We start from the raw sequence: 19,514 nt of genomic DNA on the forward strand, positions 1-19,514 counted from the left end.
CAGTGCTTCTCAATTATTTTCTGTTACGCCCCCCCCTAGCAAGAAGAAAACTATTCGCGCCCCCCCTCCCCACCGTGACTATCCTAACTTGTCTTGTAAGTCGTAAAATGTTGCACTGTCGCAAATGTGACAGAAGTAACAATGAGAGCGCCACTGCCCCCTGCTGTAGTAAACGCCCAATTACACTTTATTCTAGTACTGCCAAAAAAAAAGCCTGTTCCCCAGGGTCACACGCGCACCCCCAGGAATAGCACCGCGCCCCCCAAGGGGTGACTGATTCACAATTTGGTTTTGTCTGATATCAGAGATTAAATAAAGAAAACCAACTGGCTGATTGATTTGTTTTAATTGAGAGGGAAAAAAAACAGCAAAAGCATTTCACTAGCTGACCAGGAGATGGCGACAGCGTGGCATCTGAAGACCACTATTTGAGAAGCACTGAGATAGAGTGACAATACATTTTCCACAGGAAGTATTGAAATGAGGTAACAGCATTTCTGACTTTAAAGTCTATCAAACTTGGCACAATGCTGGATTTGTCATTGACAACGAGGCAAGTATGACAACACAGTTGGTGTGTCATTTTTCAAATGGCCACCAGGATTTCAATAAGCTAAGTTTAGGACGTCCATATGTTCATCTGAACTAAAGCAGGTGTGATTTTAAAAGTATTCCCCAAATACTGTTCAGTAAAATGACTAAAATAAAACTCAGTGGTACATTGAGAATTGAGTGGAAGGTTTTCTCATGGATGGTTCTGAGAGGCATGTTCCTGCTGGCTGGGCTGACTTGACATGCTCAGATAGCTGCATTTCACACATTTTCAGTTTTATTAGTCCGCTGTGTGTCTTCGTACAGGATGAAACTTTTCCAAGGGGTCTGGAATGAACCACCTGTCCCATACGTCAGTGAAGGCGGACATCCTGCCCCATGGCTTATAGTGTCCATTCCAGTGAAGGAGTTTAGCTGCTTTGACAAACTGCGGCGAATAGCGGTTTCCAGCACCGGTAGTACCTTCAAGAAAAGTCACAGTTAGAATATACTGTATCAATGATATGCATTATTATTTTTATAAAAAGTATCTTGCCACATTTTCATAATTTCCAGCTAAAACAAGTAATCAAAATGTCTCCAGGGTATGAATAGATATGCGCTTCACTGTAGCCACTTACCAAGGTGCCTAACATGCCACATGGGGTCAAGCGCAGAGTGACGCTTGTAAAAAACTATGAGAAGCGGGGGCGTGGTGACGCTCTCGGCTAACGTCTCGCTGTACAGATCGTCCCTGGGGGAAGAAAAGTGATGCAGGTACGTTCAATGCACAGAAACAAGACGGTCACATTTGTGCAGCGCGAATGACTGACTGCGTGTTGAGCTGCATCCAGTGCTCCAGCTGACTAGTGATGTTCAAGTTCTTCCACTCAGTCAGGTTGGCAACGATGACTCCCGGGTTGAATGAGCATGTGTTGGCTCTCATGCCCAGTTGTTTAATAGCCTCCTTTTTAAAATCCAGGAACCCCATGTAGTTATTCTATTGAAAGAAAGCAAATATATATATATATGTAACGTGTTGGTATGGAAGGGAAAAGGCCAGTACTTTTTACCTGAGTTCCAGCCCCCCGAATAATGCCCTTAGCGGATGCTGAATCGCAGTCATCGGAGAAGGCCGCTGCATGTCCAGGTTTTAAACTTGTGTCATAAAGCTCTTTAATATCCCCTGAGCAAAAAAGGAAAATCAACTCTTTTTTTTTCAGTAAACACAATCAGGCTTAGATTAAAATGGTGTATGTTGGCGTGGAGTTTTTTTTTTACCTTGCACAATAATATCATCATCCAGATAAATGGCTTTCTCCACCTCAGGCAGGTATAAAGGCAGATAATATCTGGCAAATGTCAGCTGGAAAAATAGACCAGATGAGCAAGACTTGCAAGGAATAAACTTTAGGTCAATATGCTCAGTACTCTAAATGAACAAAAAGTTCCCTCACTGGTTTTGTAGCCTCCAGAGTCTGAGTTTTTTTTGCTATCTTGCCAACCAGCAGCTCAGAATTGAAGAGAACCAGTTTGTATTTAATGCTTTTTAGCCTTGGCGCACTCAACCACGTCCTGTAAATCAACAAAGTTTGACAATAATAATTCAAACCTACGAGTTTTTCTGTCTGCATTGGTTTAATGCGTAAGATAAGCACAATGATACTAGACATCTCCATAGCCACAATGGAGTCTTACATGAGGTGATCGGCTGTGTCGTTCACGGTAACAATGGTGAAGACAACATTGGCTTTAGTGTTCTGGTAGATGCTGTGCATGGCGGCCACAGCAGCACCAAGTCTCTCCTCAGGAGCAGTCATGACTACAGGGATCTCATCCCCTTCTCTCTCCAAATCCACTCGAAGGTCAGGAGACAATTCGGCCTCAAAGGGAAGGATGGCTCCAGTATCTGGAGAACACCACATATAGGATAGATCATTGAATGTTAAAATGACTGCAACATTATCTCTACTGCTGTTTGACATACAAAAATAGTAGTAGTGGAAAACAAGTGGCAATAAAATCAACTCTTATTTTGAGGACAAAAAGGGTAGTAGAACATTGAGCAAGAAATGCTAATGGAAGGAAAAACACCTACGTGTTATTTCTTTATGTAAAAAGTCACTGAGGCTCAAGAGATTTCGCTGAATTATGATCAGGAAAGCCACAGCAAGCAGCACGAGGATGACCACGTTAACTGGAAAACAATCAAGAGCACACATGTTTAAAAATCCGGAGCGATTATTTTAAAATTAGGGAACGAATGGCAGATGTTCAAAAACAAACGTGTATTTATACACGACTGCACAAACCTTTCCTCATCGCCTCTTCCGTTACTCCGTCAAATTATGCTCAATATTCTTGTGGAAATAAAGACGCCAAGTACTTGTTTGGTAGGCTAAAGCACTTCCACGATGTGAGAAAATGAAACCATTCTCAATCTTGAGCACATTTAACCGTCCGTGTGTATGTTAACCTTAAAATCCCAAAACATTTATTGTGTAGTAAAAACAGTTGCATGAGAACTGCCAACGCAACACCATCTGCTGTCGCAGGTACGAAATAGTCGCCCACGGCGTGCCTGATTAGAAATAAAAACAAGCTAGATTGTTGGGTAAAATTTCAAAATAAATACAAGTAAAATAAGGTCAATTTGAATCACTGTGTGTTATACGTATTGTTTATATCATCCATTTATTAATTGTAATAGTGTTAAGGTGGCCCGCCGCGGACAATGGGCGCGCCCAAACCGTCGCGATAAACGAGTATCTCGCGAGAGGAATCTCGCCCGGGAGACAAAAGGTGATTGGCTGTTTGATCTGTGACGTCATTCGAACACTCTATTAGGTACACCCCCATTTTCAGGTTTGTTCACAAAGATTCACGAGTGAGTGACAGACAGGGTTGCCGCTATGCCAGCCGACACACGTTATGCCGACATTGATGTTTTAATTTTGTATTTGTTGGATTGTAGTTGATGGTATAATTATACCAATATGTTTGTGTTTGAATAAAAGGTTGAAAAAAAATCTGTTATGCTGACATTTGTTATTTGGGGGGGACACCAGCTCATAACGTAAAACACATACATATTGTCATATAAAGCAGTTAACCAAATGTCTATTATGTTTTAATTGGTGAATGACCACCACCAGACATGTTTGAACATAAATGTTTATTAAAATAAAATAATAATAATGAAAGTAAATTTCAAACCAGCAATCGAATGTGAAATTGCAGTAGATATATTGGATTGCAATATTTAGGGGTATATATGCATACACGTTATTTAAAAACCACTATAAATGTTATAAAATAAAGATTACCCATAATCTTCCAGTTTTTGCATAACGGCGCATCCCTTCATGCAATTATATTTTATCTTACAGAGCAAACTAAAGCCGCTCTTCCCTCACCATCTCTTAAGACTCTCAATATGGCTGAGATAAAGTGCTTTATTTTGCCAGACTGGGCCAGATTTCCCACTACATATATTTTGGAGTCTATTGTAATGAGATCAGAACTCAAACATGTCTAATTCTACCAATAAATAAATTAATGAAAACAAATCTAATCTAAAATGTACAGTATTAACATTGTAGGGTGCTAATCCAATACTCAGGTACCATGAGGAAAAACTAAAATCAGCACAACCACACCACAGTTCATCACATTCTTTATTGAAAAATCTTTTCTAATGATATATCACTACCGTTCTGTCCCTTCTTGTGAAACAGAAAGCATCACCTTGTTGAGATAAATGCAGCAAAGATTTGCCTCCTTTTAAATAAAAGCTCTTTTTTTCATGCTACCATGAAACCCTCCACAGCGGTGCTGCTGCATCATCGCCATCACAGTAAACCTCTCGCTCCGTTTACGTTAAAGGGCTGCATCACTCACATCTACGGCAAACACTTGCGCACACACGGGCAAATATTTGCTACAGGCACCCTTTCTCCCAACTGTTTGGTCCACAGTCACTTAACAGTATTGAGGTCTATGCATGTCACATTCTTCAAATCAGAGCACTCCTGATTAGCCCCGTCATGCCTAAACATTTGAAACTCTAATAAAAAACACTAAATTAACAAAACATCTGCTGGTAATGTCACTCAGGCACATGCTGTGCCCCAAAAAAAAAAAACAGCAAAGAAAAGAGAAACAATGTGATCGGTTGTGCAAGAGGGGTAAAGAACACTTCTGTAGCAAAGCATAGTTGATCTTTTGGCCCACAAATAAAACCTGTATAAAAAAATAATACAGGACATTTAAACACAAAACTATTCGTCAGGGAATAAGACACACTTGACCAGTAGGGTAGATATTTAAGGACTTCTGCAGTGACTTGACTTTCAGATTTTTTTTACTTAATTCTGCTACATACCTCTACCGTATGAGCAGAGCATGTGCACGTCCATGGCGGTACGTCAACATGAGAACACAAAAGGAATATGTTTCAAGAGTACGCAACAACAAGTTAGAAAGCATTTGCATGGTGGTTGCACTGCAGTAAGCGTAACCATTGTGTTTCCTATTATACTCACGCCAAACTCACTCAGGTATGTCCGTCCAAGCGTGTTTAACCTGCAGGGGTCATTTAGGCTACTGCCTTTAAAGGGGCTTCCGATGTCTGAGAGGGTCTTTGAGGAGGTTGCTGATGAGTCTGTGGCGGAAGCTACGTAGCCGGCCGCGCTTTCATGAAGGCGTTCGGTCAAACAGGAATCCCCATGCGCAGCTTCTTCTTCTTAACTGTCTTCAGACCCGTGAGGCGTCGAACGTCGTCCTCATCTGACTCGTCCATTTCGTCGTCTGCTGAGAAAAGGATCTTAAAAAAAAAGAGAGAGAATGAAAGGGGAATTAAGGGTGGACTTGTTGGGCGGGCTTCTGTGAATGGACAGCACATCACTATTGGATAGAAAGATAGAATTGCACCATTGGATCCGTCGTGTAAATTCAGCCAAGTACTATGTTGGGTGTTCGTGACTTTGGTATTTGTAAAATGGAAGGTTTAAAGAAAGCAATGAAAAAGTCGAGCCAGCCAGGAGTCGAACCTAGAATCTTCTGATCCGTAGTCAGACGCGTTATCCATTGCGCCACTGGCCCTGTGCTTCCCTTGTGCTCCACCGTGCATATTATGGAGGTTGGCCCCTCCCCCACCGCTGCAAACAGGCAGTGAGTGAGTCACACTGCGAGGGGGGGCCTTTGTGCGCACTTCTTTGAGCATTCATGTGGTTTTGCTCACCAAACACACAGCTCGAGGCTCGTCAGAGACATGTTTGTTATATTCCTAAGTAGTGAAAGGTCTCATTTTGCCCGCTGGTGATTGCTGCTTCAAACTCCCTCTCCCCACAGCTGAGTGCACATTTGTATTTATGTAAAAGCAGAAGTTGTGAAAACAAATCTTGCTGAAGCATCCAGTCGGTGCGTGCTGCAGAGAGAAGCGCCCCCGATCGTACCGGACGGACACTAACCTCGGACTCCGAGTCATCGTGGGACAGAGCTCGTCTGTAGCGCACTTTGCCATTCCCCCGCGAGTCCTCCTCTCTCTCTTCCACCTTTGCTTTGGTCCTATGCTTCTTCATGAGAAAATTGTCCACCACCCAAAACATGAGGGCCTGAAACACAAAAATGTACTTCAACAAACGGATGACGAGTGAGGAGCTGATAATAAGCATGCCAAGACATTTAGGAAGGAGCCGCACTTACATTCACGAAGAACGGAACGATGAGCATGACGATGGCCAGCTCCAAGTCTGGATTCTCGATGGGGTTGAGGAGCGCCAGCTGCAACGCACATTTTGCGCTTACACTTGTATAGCAAACACACAGTAAGCATTAGCAAAACGATGCTACGTGACCCAGGAAACAGTCAACTACCCAAGTGGGACGAGAACATGACTGAGGTGCTTTTGTGTGAGACAGATTGCTGCCCAGCTCCGGAAAAAGACACATCTCAAGAAAAGGTAAAGAGAAATGTAAAGGTCTGGTGGTCCCAAAATGAAATGGATTCTTATTTGGACCTGTGCTACCCCCCTTCCCTTTTCAAGAAAACCAGGTCAGTGGTTGCATAATTCTGCAAATACACACCTACAGAGGCATGACAACATAACTTCAGTCCAGGGGCACCAAAAATGGGAGACGTGTGTGTGCGTGCGTGCGTGTGTGTGTGTGTGTATGACGACTGACATGAGTCTGACATTATCTTCAGAGTGACTTAGTACAGCAAATACTGACCTTCTTCCATTGTGGAATGAGAAGGACGAGCATGATAAGGACTTTCTCAAACATCATGATGAGGATGTAGAGAATACACTGGCCCAACCACGCTGTGCACTGGATAGGCTCTCCTAAACACCAAACGGAACCAAAAAAATAATAATTTGGCATTAAGAAAAACATGCAAAAGCACTTTCTGCTCACATAGGTTGAACGGCACAGACAGAAAATGCAGAAATAGATTTGCTATCAATCTTGTCATTGGCATTAGTGACACATCCATTCATGACCCAGAGAATATTTTGGAGAAGTCAGCTCAAATTTCAAGTTTATTGATTGGACGAATTGCAAATGAGTATTTCAGACGTCTATCATGTTCAACATTGAAGAACCGACAAGCATTGTTGTGCTCATTGCTGCCCTCCTTTGGACATTAGTGGCATTAAAAGATTGCAATGTCTGACACACACACACACCTACACACACATACACAAACCTCACCGTATTCTCCAAAGCGGAGAGACTCCCACTGCCTCCACTCGACAACTGCACTGATGGCTCTTACGCCGGCATAGATGAACAACATGCCCAGTGAGGCATCCAATAGGAAGTTAATGAGGTATCTAGGAGATTAGAAAGAGTTCCACTGTACCTTCAAGCTGGGATGTTTGAGGTCCACTTAATGTACATAATGTCCTACGATACAATTTATTTATTTATTTTTTTAAAAAGGGGGGGGATGTCTCACAGCGAGCAGGGATCCTCCTCAGTAAGGTCTGAAAGGTAGACATTAGCAAAGTGGATGAAGAGCATCCCAATGGCCTGTTTGGAAGTATCCAGGAACCTGCAAGGAACAAACATTACACGTCTTGGTGTGGGCGCACTGTATCGGGGAATGTTCTACTGAGAACTTGAGTGGGAATCATAATAACACACTGTGGCCTGATTCAAAAATGGCTGAGGCATCGTTCTAGTCAACAACTCACCAGATTCTCCAGGGTCTCCTTTCATGTTTGGGCTCCCGGAAGCGTTTCACTGCGCACAAATAAGACAGGATGTCGCTAGTGCCATGATGCAATCGATCAAACATCCATCCGTTCATACAATCCTCATTAGGGCCACGAGTGTGACTGACAAATTATAGACCTTATAGACCGTGCTTCTCATCTGGGCTTAATATGAAGGGGGGAAAAACAAGTGGCCGTGCTCACTCCCACAATGGCGCAAATGTGAGTGTGTGTATCTGCTCTTCACAATTATGCCCTGTTTTGTTGAAAAGAAAAAAGAAAATAAACAGCTCTCAAGTGTTTTTGAGTTTAGGAGGTTATACTGCAAGTTGTGACGTTGTGCAAGAAGTGTGAACACACCCAGCACACTCCCTGGTCATGATGAGTGGATCTAAGTGCACACTCACACACACGAAACAGTCTGCTCACACTGCCACTTGGGAAACAAATTCCCACCAAAACATTCCTCTGTGTTGTCTTTATAAGAGGCTGCACTGTGACGGCACACACATTAAGTCACACAGCTGTCAGTGCCGTGCCAGACACTGACCCAATGGAACCACAGCACTGTTCAACAGTCTCACTTTGAAAGCTCCGATATATTCTAGAGGGCAATTTGGGGTTAAAGGTTATCATGGAACATCTCAGGTGGCACACGTGAGTGATGCTTCTGGACAGTTTGAAGTAAAGGTGTGTGCAGCCATACTCACACATAAGAATGCTGAAAGCCATCACAGCGAGGAGACCTTGAAGGAAGATTCCAAACGAGTCCATTAGGGCGCCATTCTCACAACCTCTGGTCTCAGTAGCAGAGGTCGGGCCCGAGGACGTGTTGCTGAGGGACACAACGTCCCCTTGCTTAGACTGTGTGTGCAGCCCACTATCAGCCATGGTTCGAAAAATAAGGACCGGACACGTTGGGGGGAGTGGGGGGCACCACGGACGGTTTCTCCTTGCTCACAGGCCGTGGACAGCTCTGTCCTCCGGCTGCGGCAGATGTTGGTCAGAGAGGAAGAAGCACAGCTTTGTGGGAGGGATGAGGACCTCTCATCCTTATGTTTCAAACATGCATGAAGTAAACCTAATGGGACGTCGATCCGGGGCATTAATAGGAACTTAAAAATGTATGACTAACATCTGCTGTTTCGAGTCAATAAGTCCACCACGTGGAATGATTTGATAAGAAGCCCATTCATCAAAAGCGCAGTGTATACGTAGAATTTAGCAATTAAAAAAATAAAACGCAGACGAACCAAGTGATGCTACTTTACTAGCTTAGCTTCCAGGCTAACTAATTAATGGTGCTATGCTGAAACGACAAACCCCGTTCTTTGCTGAAGACGTCGAAAGTATTTGTGCACGCACTCCGCCGATAAAGGCGCTCGTCCCGTGTCTTTTAAAAAGGTGACCGAGATGAAAAATTGCAGGTCATGACTCGCTTGCATCCCACGGCTTCCCTACACGGCTTGCAGTGCCCACTCAAGTTGACAGAGGGAGGAGTCACGTGACACACGCGAACGCGAAATGTACTCTGGGAAATGAAGTGCGGTAAAGCCGTATGAAATGAGCTGGGCGGTTTTTATTGCATCCATTCATCCATCTATCCATTCATCTTCTGCCGTCATTGGGCAGGAGACGGAGGAGGTTTTTATTGCAGTTTTCTTTAAATAATTAAGTTTCAAAACAGGAAATTAATAAAGCAAACATTTCATGGTACTGATTGTAACAATTAACGAATGAAACTACAGAACCTTTTTTTTAGTTTCAAAAACACAAACAATTTCATTACAGTTAATAACGCTACAAGGACAAGTTAAATGAAGGATTTCTTTTTTTCACAAAGCACCCCGTGGCTTTATAATTGTTGGTTTATTTTCTGCTCGCATTGGGTTGATTCAAAAATAAATTATGTAAACTGGCTCAAATGATCACCATAAATACTGCTCCAAATAAACTAGGTTTAATTGAAAGTTTGAACTATTCTGTGCAAATATAGTGAACATTAAGAGCATCTTCACATTGCTTATTCCGTAGGAGTATTTATCTCAATTATTTTTCGTTGAATTACCCTGTTGCACTAAAGATATTTGTGTACACTATGTACAACCATGCAGTCCCATCAGTATTGCTATACTGTGCATACTTTCACTTGTGCCTGCATTAGTTCCATTATTCATAATACAACAATTACTTTTTTTCTCACTGAGATCAAATCCTTATGCAAACTGTTTTGTTGTTGGCTTGAAGGCTCATTATGTTACATTGTGTTTCATCACTGTGACAAAATGCAATTTAAGTGTCAAAGGGCCAGACTTTTGCGGTGCGACTTGGAATTTTCTTGTGTAAGCAGATTTGTCTTTTTAAGCGCTTAAAAACTCTCTTTACACTTGAACAGGACTGGTGAATGAGCGCCTACGAGATTAGATTACAATATCAATATCAAATATTTACAAGCATATGTGAAGAAATATTTGCATGACAACACCATTTTTAAAAAGAGGGATGGGGAATTTGGAGCACTTAGAAGACACATAAATTAAAAAGCCTTTCCTGAAACCTAAAATGAAAAAGTTTCACAGCCTCAAAAATCACCTTGTCCTCAAAAACACATTTGAACTCATCCAGTCTTTACCTGAAGAGACCTTGCAGTGTGTATTTTTTATTTATTTTTTACTATTTGCAGCTCTTTTTCTCGTTTTGTTTTTAAACACCCAGAAATCTCAGCGTGGATGCGGCTCTTTACAGTTCTCTTCTGATGTTCAACACCACATGGTCATTTGTGGGTGTCAAGAAGATATCCAGTGTAAGCACAGTCAACATGGGACATGACTGTATTGCATGAATAAATAGTCCCTGCTTTGTATATCGTTCTTCAGCTACGTGGCAAACTGTTGATAAAACGCCAGTTTGACTCGCTCAATGTGGTGGCACAACTTGATGGCCGGTCCCAGCTTCAGGTCCATACACTCCTGCACCGTTGGCAAGTTCAGCAGCAGAAGAGCTTGTCCGTCGATCTCCTACGAGCACACGTTAGTAAAACACATTGGAGTTACCCTGAGGAGAACCTGCATGTCTCTGTCTGTATCTCTTACTTGATCCATGAAAATGCGAGCGAGAGGTGCGCAGTCAGTCGTCCGGATGAAACGAACCACATCGGTCACACTCCACTCCAGGGGGCTGGTGTCCAAACACAACTTTTGCGGCGGTTCTGTCTTTGACGTCTGCAAAATAAGATCAAGCCAAGACACGTGGTAGCGGTGTCCAATCCAAATGTAAACATTTAGAGACTACCTTTGGTGACGGAGGGTGGTTCTCATCGTCGGAAAAAGAGGGCGAGCGGGGTTTTCGCCTCCGCCGCGTGGGCCTGGGTGTTGCGGGTGGGGACGGAGACGGCGTAGGAGGCTGAGACTTTTCTGCCGATTGTTCGGAATCATCTTGAAAATCGTCTTGCGGTTCTGAGCCGGAGTCTTCGCTGAGGGAGTCGTCTTCATCAAGATCTTCTTCGTCACCGCTGCCCTGTCAGCCGCAGACATGAAGCTCAATGTTGACTTTTATTTGATTTTTGGAGTAGTAGGACAGTACCAGTGTGCGGGTTACCTGCGGAGAGCCAGCGGGGGTGTTATCGACAGACGTTGACGAGCGTCTTTTTTTATGGACAAAGAGCTGCTTCCTTCTCTTCCTCCGCCTTCCTCTTCTTTTCACTCCAGCCTCGAGGTTTGTGTGTCCTCCTGGCGGGCGGCCCACCCGTTTGCTCTTCTTCCTCCCGTAGTAATACGCCGCTGGCAAAACAACAAAACATTTCTGCAAGCTGGCTTGACTTTTAATCATCATCATTTCAATTTGGGCGCCGCTGTGAATTTCAATGAATGTGCAAAACAAACGTAGATGACATGAATGTAATCAGAAGATTAGCTCTTATGCAAAAATAGTGACAGTGGAATCTTGAAGGTTGAACACAATCAAGCACTATTACAGAATGACTGATCAACTCCACTTACTGTATTTGGTCTTGGTGAGGACAGAGCAATTCTCTGAGCAGTGCTCCAGAACCATGCGAGGTCCAAAGAGGTTGGGGCAGCACTCTAACTTGATGCAGGTCTTCCTGCAGAAGTCTGCCACACGATCTGCTGTGCGGACAATTTCCACGGTGGCTCTGTAGCTCTTTCCCTTATATCTGAAACACAAAAAGAAGCGCGTGTTTACTTCCACTTGTTCTTATAGTACATTTGGAACCTAGCATGTGAGTTGCGCCAGCCCAGCTGAGAACACTCATGCTATTCCCACTAGTTGTTCGAAAGGAGCGAGAGGAGCTGATAATGAAATGGTGTTTCCTCTCACTTGGCTTTGAGAGTCTCCCCGTTGCCTTGCCAGCGACTCTCCTGATCCAGCTGCAACTCCCTCAGCACGCGGCTCGGCTTGTACGCAGAGTTGATTAGAAGAGTCAAAACCTATACAACGTTTCAAATTTAACGGATTCAACATGAGATATTTTGAATACAGATTATGAATCTTCTTGGCATTCTTTTTATTTTAGATAAACATAAAACGATCTCAAAACAACTGAATGATGGGGGAAAAAAAAACGGAAATCACCTCTTTGATGACAAGGACACAATTTCCAGGGCCGATGAACTGGGGCAGCTCAGCTATGCGTCCCTTGTTAAGGTACGGCCCGGAGAAGCAGCGATGGTTAAAGTAGATCTTGGGGCAGCAGTATTTGCCATTTCCTTGTCCTACAATGTGATTTAAAAAACACAACATGAAAATGATTAGTGCAGGCAGCACATTTTGAGCGATGTCAATGTCCGATTTCACTAACCAGCCTCTGGCTGGTTTGCCATCTGCTGCTTAGCAGTGTCGGGCGAGGACAACTTTGGCGGCGCTCTGCTGCAAAGTGATGCAAAATGAGTCAAACAAGAACGCTGATTCAGTTGGATTATTTTTTTTTTTTTTATTAAACTTACTGTTTCTCAGGCTGTACCACAGCAATCTTCCTCTCATTTTCTACTGAAAGACAAGCAAAAGGTTTGTCGTTGTAATATTTGAAAAACATCATTGCGTCCCAAACATTGCATGCTTTACTCTCTACTGTCCCAGTTGAAGGTGCTGTCCGATTTTGCAGAAAATAACTGTTCAAGCTTAGCTGTACGTTGGTTTGCTTGCTTACCCGCAGGCTTGATGGGGTAGACGAGTGGATAGCCGTTTGTCTCGCACCAGCTGACGGGGAAAATGTCCAGAGAATCCACATGAACTGTCAACTCAGGCATGGGATGTTTTAGACCTGCAAAAAAAAGAAAATTGTAGACTTTCCTGGTTTCTCGTAATAAATTGTAATAGTATGTTACAATCCACGAGAGGTCAGAGTGACAAGGCTCAGATTAGAGCGTAATCATGTAAGGTTGCGCAACAAAGCTTGTGTTCACGCAGACCAATAAAACCACGCTGAGGTCTTTCTTTCAGTCCTCACTCACCTTCCAGGCTGAGCCAAATGTATTGCCCTTTCACCCTGGTGACTGTTGCCACGTGAATGTTCTCTGGTGACAGCGGGTTGACAGCCTCCAGTTTCATGGACTCTTTAAAGCTGTGTTCACACGTCTCCTTGATTTGTGTTGAAAAACACACACACGCACGCAAATATTTCAGGAAAATACGTAACTGGCACGTATTTTCCATCAAAAGAATGTTGGATTCACAATATGCTGTCTGAAGGGAAGTTTCAAATGGTCTTGAAGCAATGTGTTTTCTGCTTGCAAGGTCACATCTCATTCAGTCTTCACATAACAGCAGCGTGACAATCGCGGGCTGCCTGGCCATCAGCTCCACATTTAATTATCGCTGGCACGTTGCCGGCAGATGTTAAAAGTAATTTTCTCTTACGGTGGGGAAGCAGTGCTGGGGAGCTGCTTCGGCCTCACACTGTTTGAGGTAATCAGCCCAGTCAAAGTCTGGACCCTGGTAGCCTATACGCGACACAAAGTCAACAAGAAGGAATATTGATGGATGAGGGAACGATGTGTGTTAGAGGGAAATTTCATTTCTGGAAAAGAAATGGCAGTATGAATCATTTCATGTGATGATGAAGGACAACGTGTGACAAAACAAACCTGGTGGCGGGATGAGAGGGAGTCCATTTTTAAGACTCCATTGAGCGGGAAAGATGGCTGGACTGTCTCGGTGGCACAGGAAAGATCGCCCGGAGCCTTCCGACTCCTCAATACCACAAAGGTCATCCATTGTCACCAGGAAGTAATGCTCATTGAACACCTACAGACAAACATGTTGGAAAAAAATCAGTTGAACCCATTTTAGCTAAGGTCAAACTCAAGGTCAACAAAGAGCTATTAAGCGCAAACATTAGAAATGAGACCTGTTTTGACCGTCAAGTCTGTTACCTTGGCGACAGTGGCCGGTCTGATAGAGATTGGTGCGACAGGGTCAACGGCTTCTAATTTCATCCCTTCTTTGAAACAATGAACAGCAATGCCAGGCTGGTCCTGAGACAACCACACATGCTTTAAGAGATTAATCCTAACTTGCTGGAAGTAAATGTGCAATGAAATGTCCATGCTGTCAGCACCTTATTTAGCTCTGCAGTCAGAGCTTCATCTTGAGGAAGTTCAGTGATCCTCTGCCTCACCTCCTCCCATTCTTCTTCTGTTCGCAGCGCCAAAAGTTCTAAAACAAAGTCAAACAAATCAGCCCCAGAAAGACAGCTGCTCACCAATTGTTTCTGTTTTGAAAGCTAAGCTAAAGAAACGGTCAGTATTATTTATTTTGATTTATAATAAGCACATGCACCACAGACATCACAAGGTTAGTCAAGAAAAAACTTTTAGCTTCAAGTATGGGTTTGAAATGGATGGGACCTTGAGCAACATTGATAAGACCTCAAGTATCAAAGTTGGGAAATAGCCTGCAGAGTGTTAGATAGATAGTTTAATTATTAACAAGTGTGACGCTCTTCAATACCCAAACAAAAAACAGTTTCTTGAAGCGTCTCTATAATACGCACACCGTATGCAGCCTTGCTAAGCTTTATTAGCATATTCTTTTGTTTCCATGACTATAAAGTGTGAAGCCAGAACTACGACGGAAACACTGACCAGAAGGAGGCCTGAGGGCACAGCCGTGCTCTCGAGCCCAGCCGGGTGGGTGGAGGCGTGGGTGGAGGTAGAAAAGCCAAAGGGTGGCGGGTGTGTCGGGGAGACCCTCTGTGCCGATGAGCCGCAGTTTCAGCCTTCCTCCGACGTTCTCCTCGACCTCAGCTGCCCAGGCCAGCCCTGGGTCAACGCTGTCCTGAAGCTCCACATAGCAGCCGGCGCTCAGCAGTTCCATTGGGTCTCGGCCGCGCTGAGGCTGAGGAGAGCGGGGAAGGGGTTGAAGGAGGAGACATGAGCGTGCGCACACAAATGCCCACACAGAGAGACAAGGTGAGGAATTCACACTGGGAGAAAATGTGCTGCATGACTAAGTAGCAGACATGAAGCAAGGCCACTGGAAAAACAAAATAGTTCCGTTCAGTTCAGTTGGTAACGCGACTGCGGTTGCCTTGTCTTACCAATTCGAGTAGGTTGGCAGGCGCGCTGCACTCCTCAGCCAGGACCTTTTCAAGTAAAGCCTCCCAGTCCTGGTGCCTCTCCCGCACACCTGTGGTGGATCATGCACAAAAACATAATCCAGGCGCCCACTTTTTGGGTTTTTGATTTTCGATTGCCAAATGGAAAAAAAATAATATTTATTTCTTATCCGATCAGCTTTTAAATTAAGAAAGAAAAAAAAAAGTCCAACTTAGTCTCACCGTCAGGGGCTCTCATGAGCTTGCCATGCTGCCGGCTCCAGCCGAGCGGGTGCAGGTCAGCCGTCATGGTGTCGCACCAAAAGTCAGCACTGCGGTTCTCTTGGTATCCTTCGTAGCGGAGCAGCAGCAGCTGGCCGCATGTTGTGATGATGCTGGCCACCCAGTAAGGACCGTCGGCCTCCGAGCGCACGCACACCTCCAGCTTCATGCCTGGAGTTAAACCCGTCTGCAGACCCTGGTCCACCTGATAATTGCAGACACATTTTAGTTATTTCCAGTAGCCCGGCCTGTAAGGCTTGGAACGAGGAAGACCAGTTCAATGCCAGTTAAGGACCCGATGTCGCTAGCTTGGTGCTAGCTTAAGTCATGAGCATTAAAACTGTTAACGGCACAAACACAGTTCGTCTTTAGGTCAAGTATATTTGTGGAGCACATGTGAGCAAATACACAAATATAACATGTTAATGATTTCCCCCAAGGACACAATAAAGGGTTATTTTTCTTGCTGATTTAAAACAGGTTCCAAAAGACCACTTGACTAAATAATGAAAAGAAAACAAGTGAACAGAAGGCACACTCAAGGAGCCAAACATTCCTTTTCGGCTTAATAGAATGCAAGTAAACATTACTTGCGAAGTACTTTGCTGCACTGGTAATACGAGTCCCGGATAAATTCTACACTATGAATAAATTGGTGGGCCTTATTAGCAAAAGACACGTCAGAATAGTGCTACTGCTTTGTTGAATGGATGTTGTTTCTTAGTAACCGATTTGACTACAGAGGTAAAAATATATCGCCATGCCAACACAACTGATAGCATTTTGCTTTGGTGCATCCTTTCAAACAAAAAGCAAACCACACACAGAATGAAATAAAACAAATAAGTCAAACCGCGACCCCTGTGGGGACAAAGTGGCACAGAAAATGGATGGATGGATGGATGCATATTCTGAAAAAAGTTCAAGAGGAATTGAGGGCTCACATGTTTAAAGGCGTGATGAGGCACAGATGCGGCACCCGTCTCCTCCAAATAATCATCCCAGCTGAAGTCGGATACATCCTGTGCACAGTCGCCATCTGCAACAAAAACACACATTTGTTTCCTTTTATAACCTGCTTTCTAAAATATCATCTTCCTTTTCATTCTACTCTTTACAAGAGACAGATTCTAAATCCTACCAGACTCCAGTGACTCCTGGTTCATGCTGGTGGGTTGTCCTCTTCAATCGAGATTAGGCACTCTGAAAAAGTATAGAAAAGGATTGACATCCATTAAATGAATAAGGTCAGATTCAAAACCGACAACCACTCGAAAAAAATCACTGATTTCTGATTCAGATGACGTAGGACATCATCACATTTGCATTAAAGTGACTGCCCAACTGGCAACACCAACGCGTTTTCCATTTTGAGTGGTTGTAAGCAAAAGAGAAGATAAAAATAGAACAAAAAGTAGAACTGCGCGGTAGTCGACGACCACAACGCAGGCAGCTAATCCTCTATTTTTTTTAAGCAAAACCTACTTTGTATTAAAATTTGGAGGATCTGATAATCCTTGAAGTGAGCATTTGAAACCGAGAGAGGCTTGACATTAATGTGGACACGCATCAGGCGTTGACACGTCGACGTGACCCGCAGCATTGTGACGCGCACATGAAATCAAGTTAATTCAACAAGAGCTGCGGCGTGAATGAGGGGAGCGCTGGGCGGGACCGCGGCGGCAAACGGGACGTCGGTCTGTCACATCAGCTCCATTCAGGCGGCCTGTCAGCCTCGTCTTTGTCACGCGGGACGTCTCTATTAAAACCGGGGCCCACATCACGCACCGCCCCCTCTCAGCCACCCCGCTGCCACGGTGACCCTCGTGCTCCGCCAAGATCTGCGCCGCCTTTCACCCCCGACCCCGCCCTCTGTCTTTCTACCCCCCCACCAGCACATACATACACAGCAGAGGATTTCATTGTCCCTGGGGTCACACTCTCTAACATAAGAGTAGAAAAAAAGAGCAACGGAACAGAAGTAAAGTTGACAGCCTCTATTCTAACAACTGATGCTGATTTCGATAATGGAAGCAAAGATGCTTCCAAAACACCATTTTGTGTGAAACCGAAGTTTAGCAGTCTGAAAAATAATTTAACTTGCACTATGTCTCCATGCATAAAAAACTGAATTTTTGCATAAATTAATTCAATGAAGTATTTTGCTCAACAATATGTTCAACTCCTGTTCAACATCTCTCGTCAATAAATCAATTCACACACACATTCCTTAAATAACTTGTCACAATCAACAGAACCAGAACCATTTTCATTTGCAGCCGCTTGCATTATGAAGACCGGAATCAACACGGTTCAATGTTTTTACCGTGACTTTTTAAAGGTGAAGTCGAATTAAAAAAAAATAAAAAATCTTAATAACATATTCTATGGCACACCAATTGTTTAAAAAAAGGCATTTTGATTAATATTGTGTTTGTAGGCTTATGTAAGATCAATCACAGCTCATCTTCCGGATTAAACTCTAAAAACAGGTGAGCCAAAATTTATAATCGACAGATTACAACGTATTACTAAAATAATTGTTAAAGGATGTAATTACGTTTGCATCCAGCCTTTAACTACTGTTATAAATTATATTATTAATTATATATTATATGTTCACTGTTATACAAGCTGTACACAGACTACTTGAAGCAAAATGTCATTTGATGAGTGCTGGCCCAAGATATTTTGTCATGACTTCACTTCCAAAAATGTGAGGTTTGTACTCACTTTTGGGAGATACATTAAATATATATACATTTTAATATACCATTATGACTAACTAAAAGCGTCATTTCACCATGTTGAGCCCACGGATCAGTCAGGTTGCACAAAGGGGAAGTTGGAGGCCACACAGCGGTTGCAATAAGTCAACATCGGAACCTGAACATCCATCGACCAATTTGCAAGCGCCGAGACATTTTTTAAAAGCTTTGACATTAGGACTTGTCGAGTATGTAGCGCGACATATTATAAATGATGTATAACTCTTCAAGGGCAAATGTCCTTTTAGGTGTCTTTAGGAGAGTGCACCGTTCCCCTTTCGCGCCGGCGTAACTTTCCCACTGATGAGTGCACAACGCATGGCCGGCCACTCACGGACGTTCTCGTACCTCGCCTCCGAGTGATGATTTAACGCGTGCATGTATGTGCGAGTGTTTTTGTGTGGGTAGACTCCGTGAACGCGTGGAAAGAGCGAGTCAAGTTACTGCACGTCACAGGCTCCCAGCAATAAGAGCGAGCACAGGCTGACGAGCAATAAGGAGGCGCTTTACACCACTGAGCCGGACTCGTCTTTTTGAGAGGCAGGAAAAAAGACGTGTGCCTCACCGCGGTGCAAAACACTGACAGCAAAATGTAACAAACAGTGCGGAGTAAGTGAATATTTGGTCGCCGAATTCGTCTCTTACCGTTAAGTAGTTTTTTCAAGTCGCTTTTTTAGATGCCGATCCTCTCGCCGCCTGCCTGCTCGCTAGCAGTTGTGTGAAGGTAGCGTGAGTCAAATAATATTTTCTGGTTTATGACTTTCAAAATGAAAGTTAAGTACGTGCGTAACCGAGCAGCGAAGAAGAGAAAAATTATTTGGTGATAGACTTCCGGTATTACTCGGTTGACGCCTTGCGAGCTTGACGCACTTCTGGTCCACGACCTCATTCCAATATGGCACAAACGGCTACTGCGCATGCGCACTCCGATGTGTCTCTCAGCCCGGCTACATCACGCCGACTTCCATCTTCACACACAATAAAATTATCCCACAGCCGCAATCTACGACAACATCTGGAACACGCACAAAAAGAAAAGGGACAGAAAAAAACAAGAGGGGAAAAGAAAAATAAAGGCTTTGTCTTAGTTCACATGCTTAGAGAAGTATTCCTATCAATCATGATCGAGTGTGTTTAATCCCCAGTGGAATCCCG

At 43.7% G+C, this 19,514-nt stretch overlaps 3 protein-coding genes and 1 non-coding gene across 6 annotated transcripts; all 4 read right to left on the reverse strand.

Moving 5' to 3' along the window:
- Positions 1-327: 327 nt before the first annotated feature.
- Positions 328-3,259, reverse strand: glt8d1 (glycosyltransferase 8 domain containing 1). Its single transcript, XM_061292146.1, has 9 exons — positions 2,844-3,259; positions 2,630-2,728; positions 2,230-2,440; positions 1,989-2,106; positions 1,813-1,897; positions 1,605-1,717; positions 1,365-1,531; positions 1,173-1,285; positions 328-1,014 (listed from the first exon to the last, which is right to left on the reverse strand). Exons 1-9 carry the CDS (start codon positions 2,851-2,853, stop codon positions 833-835), a joined length of 1,098 nt encoding a protein of 365 aa, XP_061148130.1. The 5' UTR covers positions 2,854-3,259; the 3' UTR covers positions 328-832.
- Positions 3,260-4,190: 931 nt separating this feature from the next.
- On the reverse strand, positions 4,191-9,257 carry stimate (STIM activating enhance). The gene is made up of 8 exons (XM_061291893.1): positions 8,465-9,257; positions 7,734-7,782; positions 7,496-7,591; positions 7,249-7,370; positions 6,766-6,878; positions 6,238-6,315; positions 6,003-6,146; positions 4,191-5,356 (listed from the first exon to the last, which is right to left on the reverse strand). Exons 1-8 carry the CDS (start codon positions 8,643-8,645, stop codon positions 5,243-5,245), a joined length of 897 nt encoding a protein of 298 aa, XP_061147877.1. The 5' UTR covers positions 8,646-9,257; the 3' UTR covers positions 4,191-5,242.
- On the reverse strand, positions 5,562-5,634 carry trnar-acg (transfer RNA arginine (anticodon ACG)). The gene has a single exon. It is a non-coding gene; the product is annotated as a tRNA-Arg (tRNA).
- Positions 9,258-9,313: 56 nt separating the features above from the next.
- sfmbt1 (Scm like with four mbt domains 1) lies at positions 9,314-19,185 on the reverse strand. Of its 3 annotated transcripts, none has more exons than XM_061290238.1 (21): positions 19,005-19,185; positions 16,733-16,794; positions 16,536-16,630; positions 15,553-15,796; positions 15,313-15,401; positions 14,858-15,110; positions 14,332-14,429; positions 14,147-14,248; positions 13,859-14,018; positions 13,632-13,714; positions 13,226-13,352; positions 12,922-13,035; positions 12,719-12,758; positions 12,574-12,641; positions 12,348-12,487; positions 12,093-12,202; positions 11,753-11,928; positions 11,352-11,533; positions 11,046-11,270; positions 10,847-10,975; positions 9,314-10,771 (listed from the first exon to the last, which is right to left on the reverse strand). In XM_061290238.1, exons 2-21 carry the CDS (start codon positions 16,755-16,757, stop codon positions 10,631-10,633), a joined length of 2,601 nt encoding a protein of 866 aa, XP_061146222.1. In that variant the 5' UTR covers positions 16,758-16,794; positions 19,005-19,185; the 3' UTR covers positions 9,314-10,630. The 3 variants fall into 3 exon arrangements, with proteins under 3 accessions (XP_061146222.1, XP_061146220.1, XP_061146221.1); XM_061290236.1 differs by having other exon boundaries at positions 12,719-12,761; positions 19,005-19,184; XM_061290237.1 differs by lacking the exon at positions 19,005-19,185 and adding an exon at positions 18,708-18,810 and having other exon boundaries at positions 12,719-12,761.
- Positions 19,186-19,514: the final 329 nt, after the last annotated feature.

This window comes from Syngnathus typhle, linkage group LG11, assembly GCF_033458585.1.
Source record: "Syngnathus typhle isolate RoL2023-S1 ecotype Sweden linkage group LG11, RoL_Styp_1.0, whole genome shotgun sequence".
NCBI classification, from domain to species: Eukaryota; Metazoa; Chordata; class Actinopteri; order Syngnathiformes; family Syngnathidae; genus Syngnathus; species Syngnathus typhle.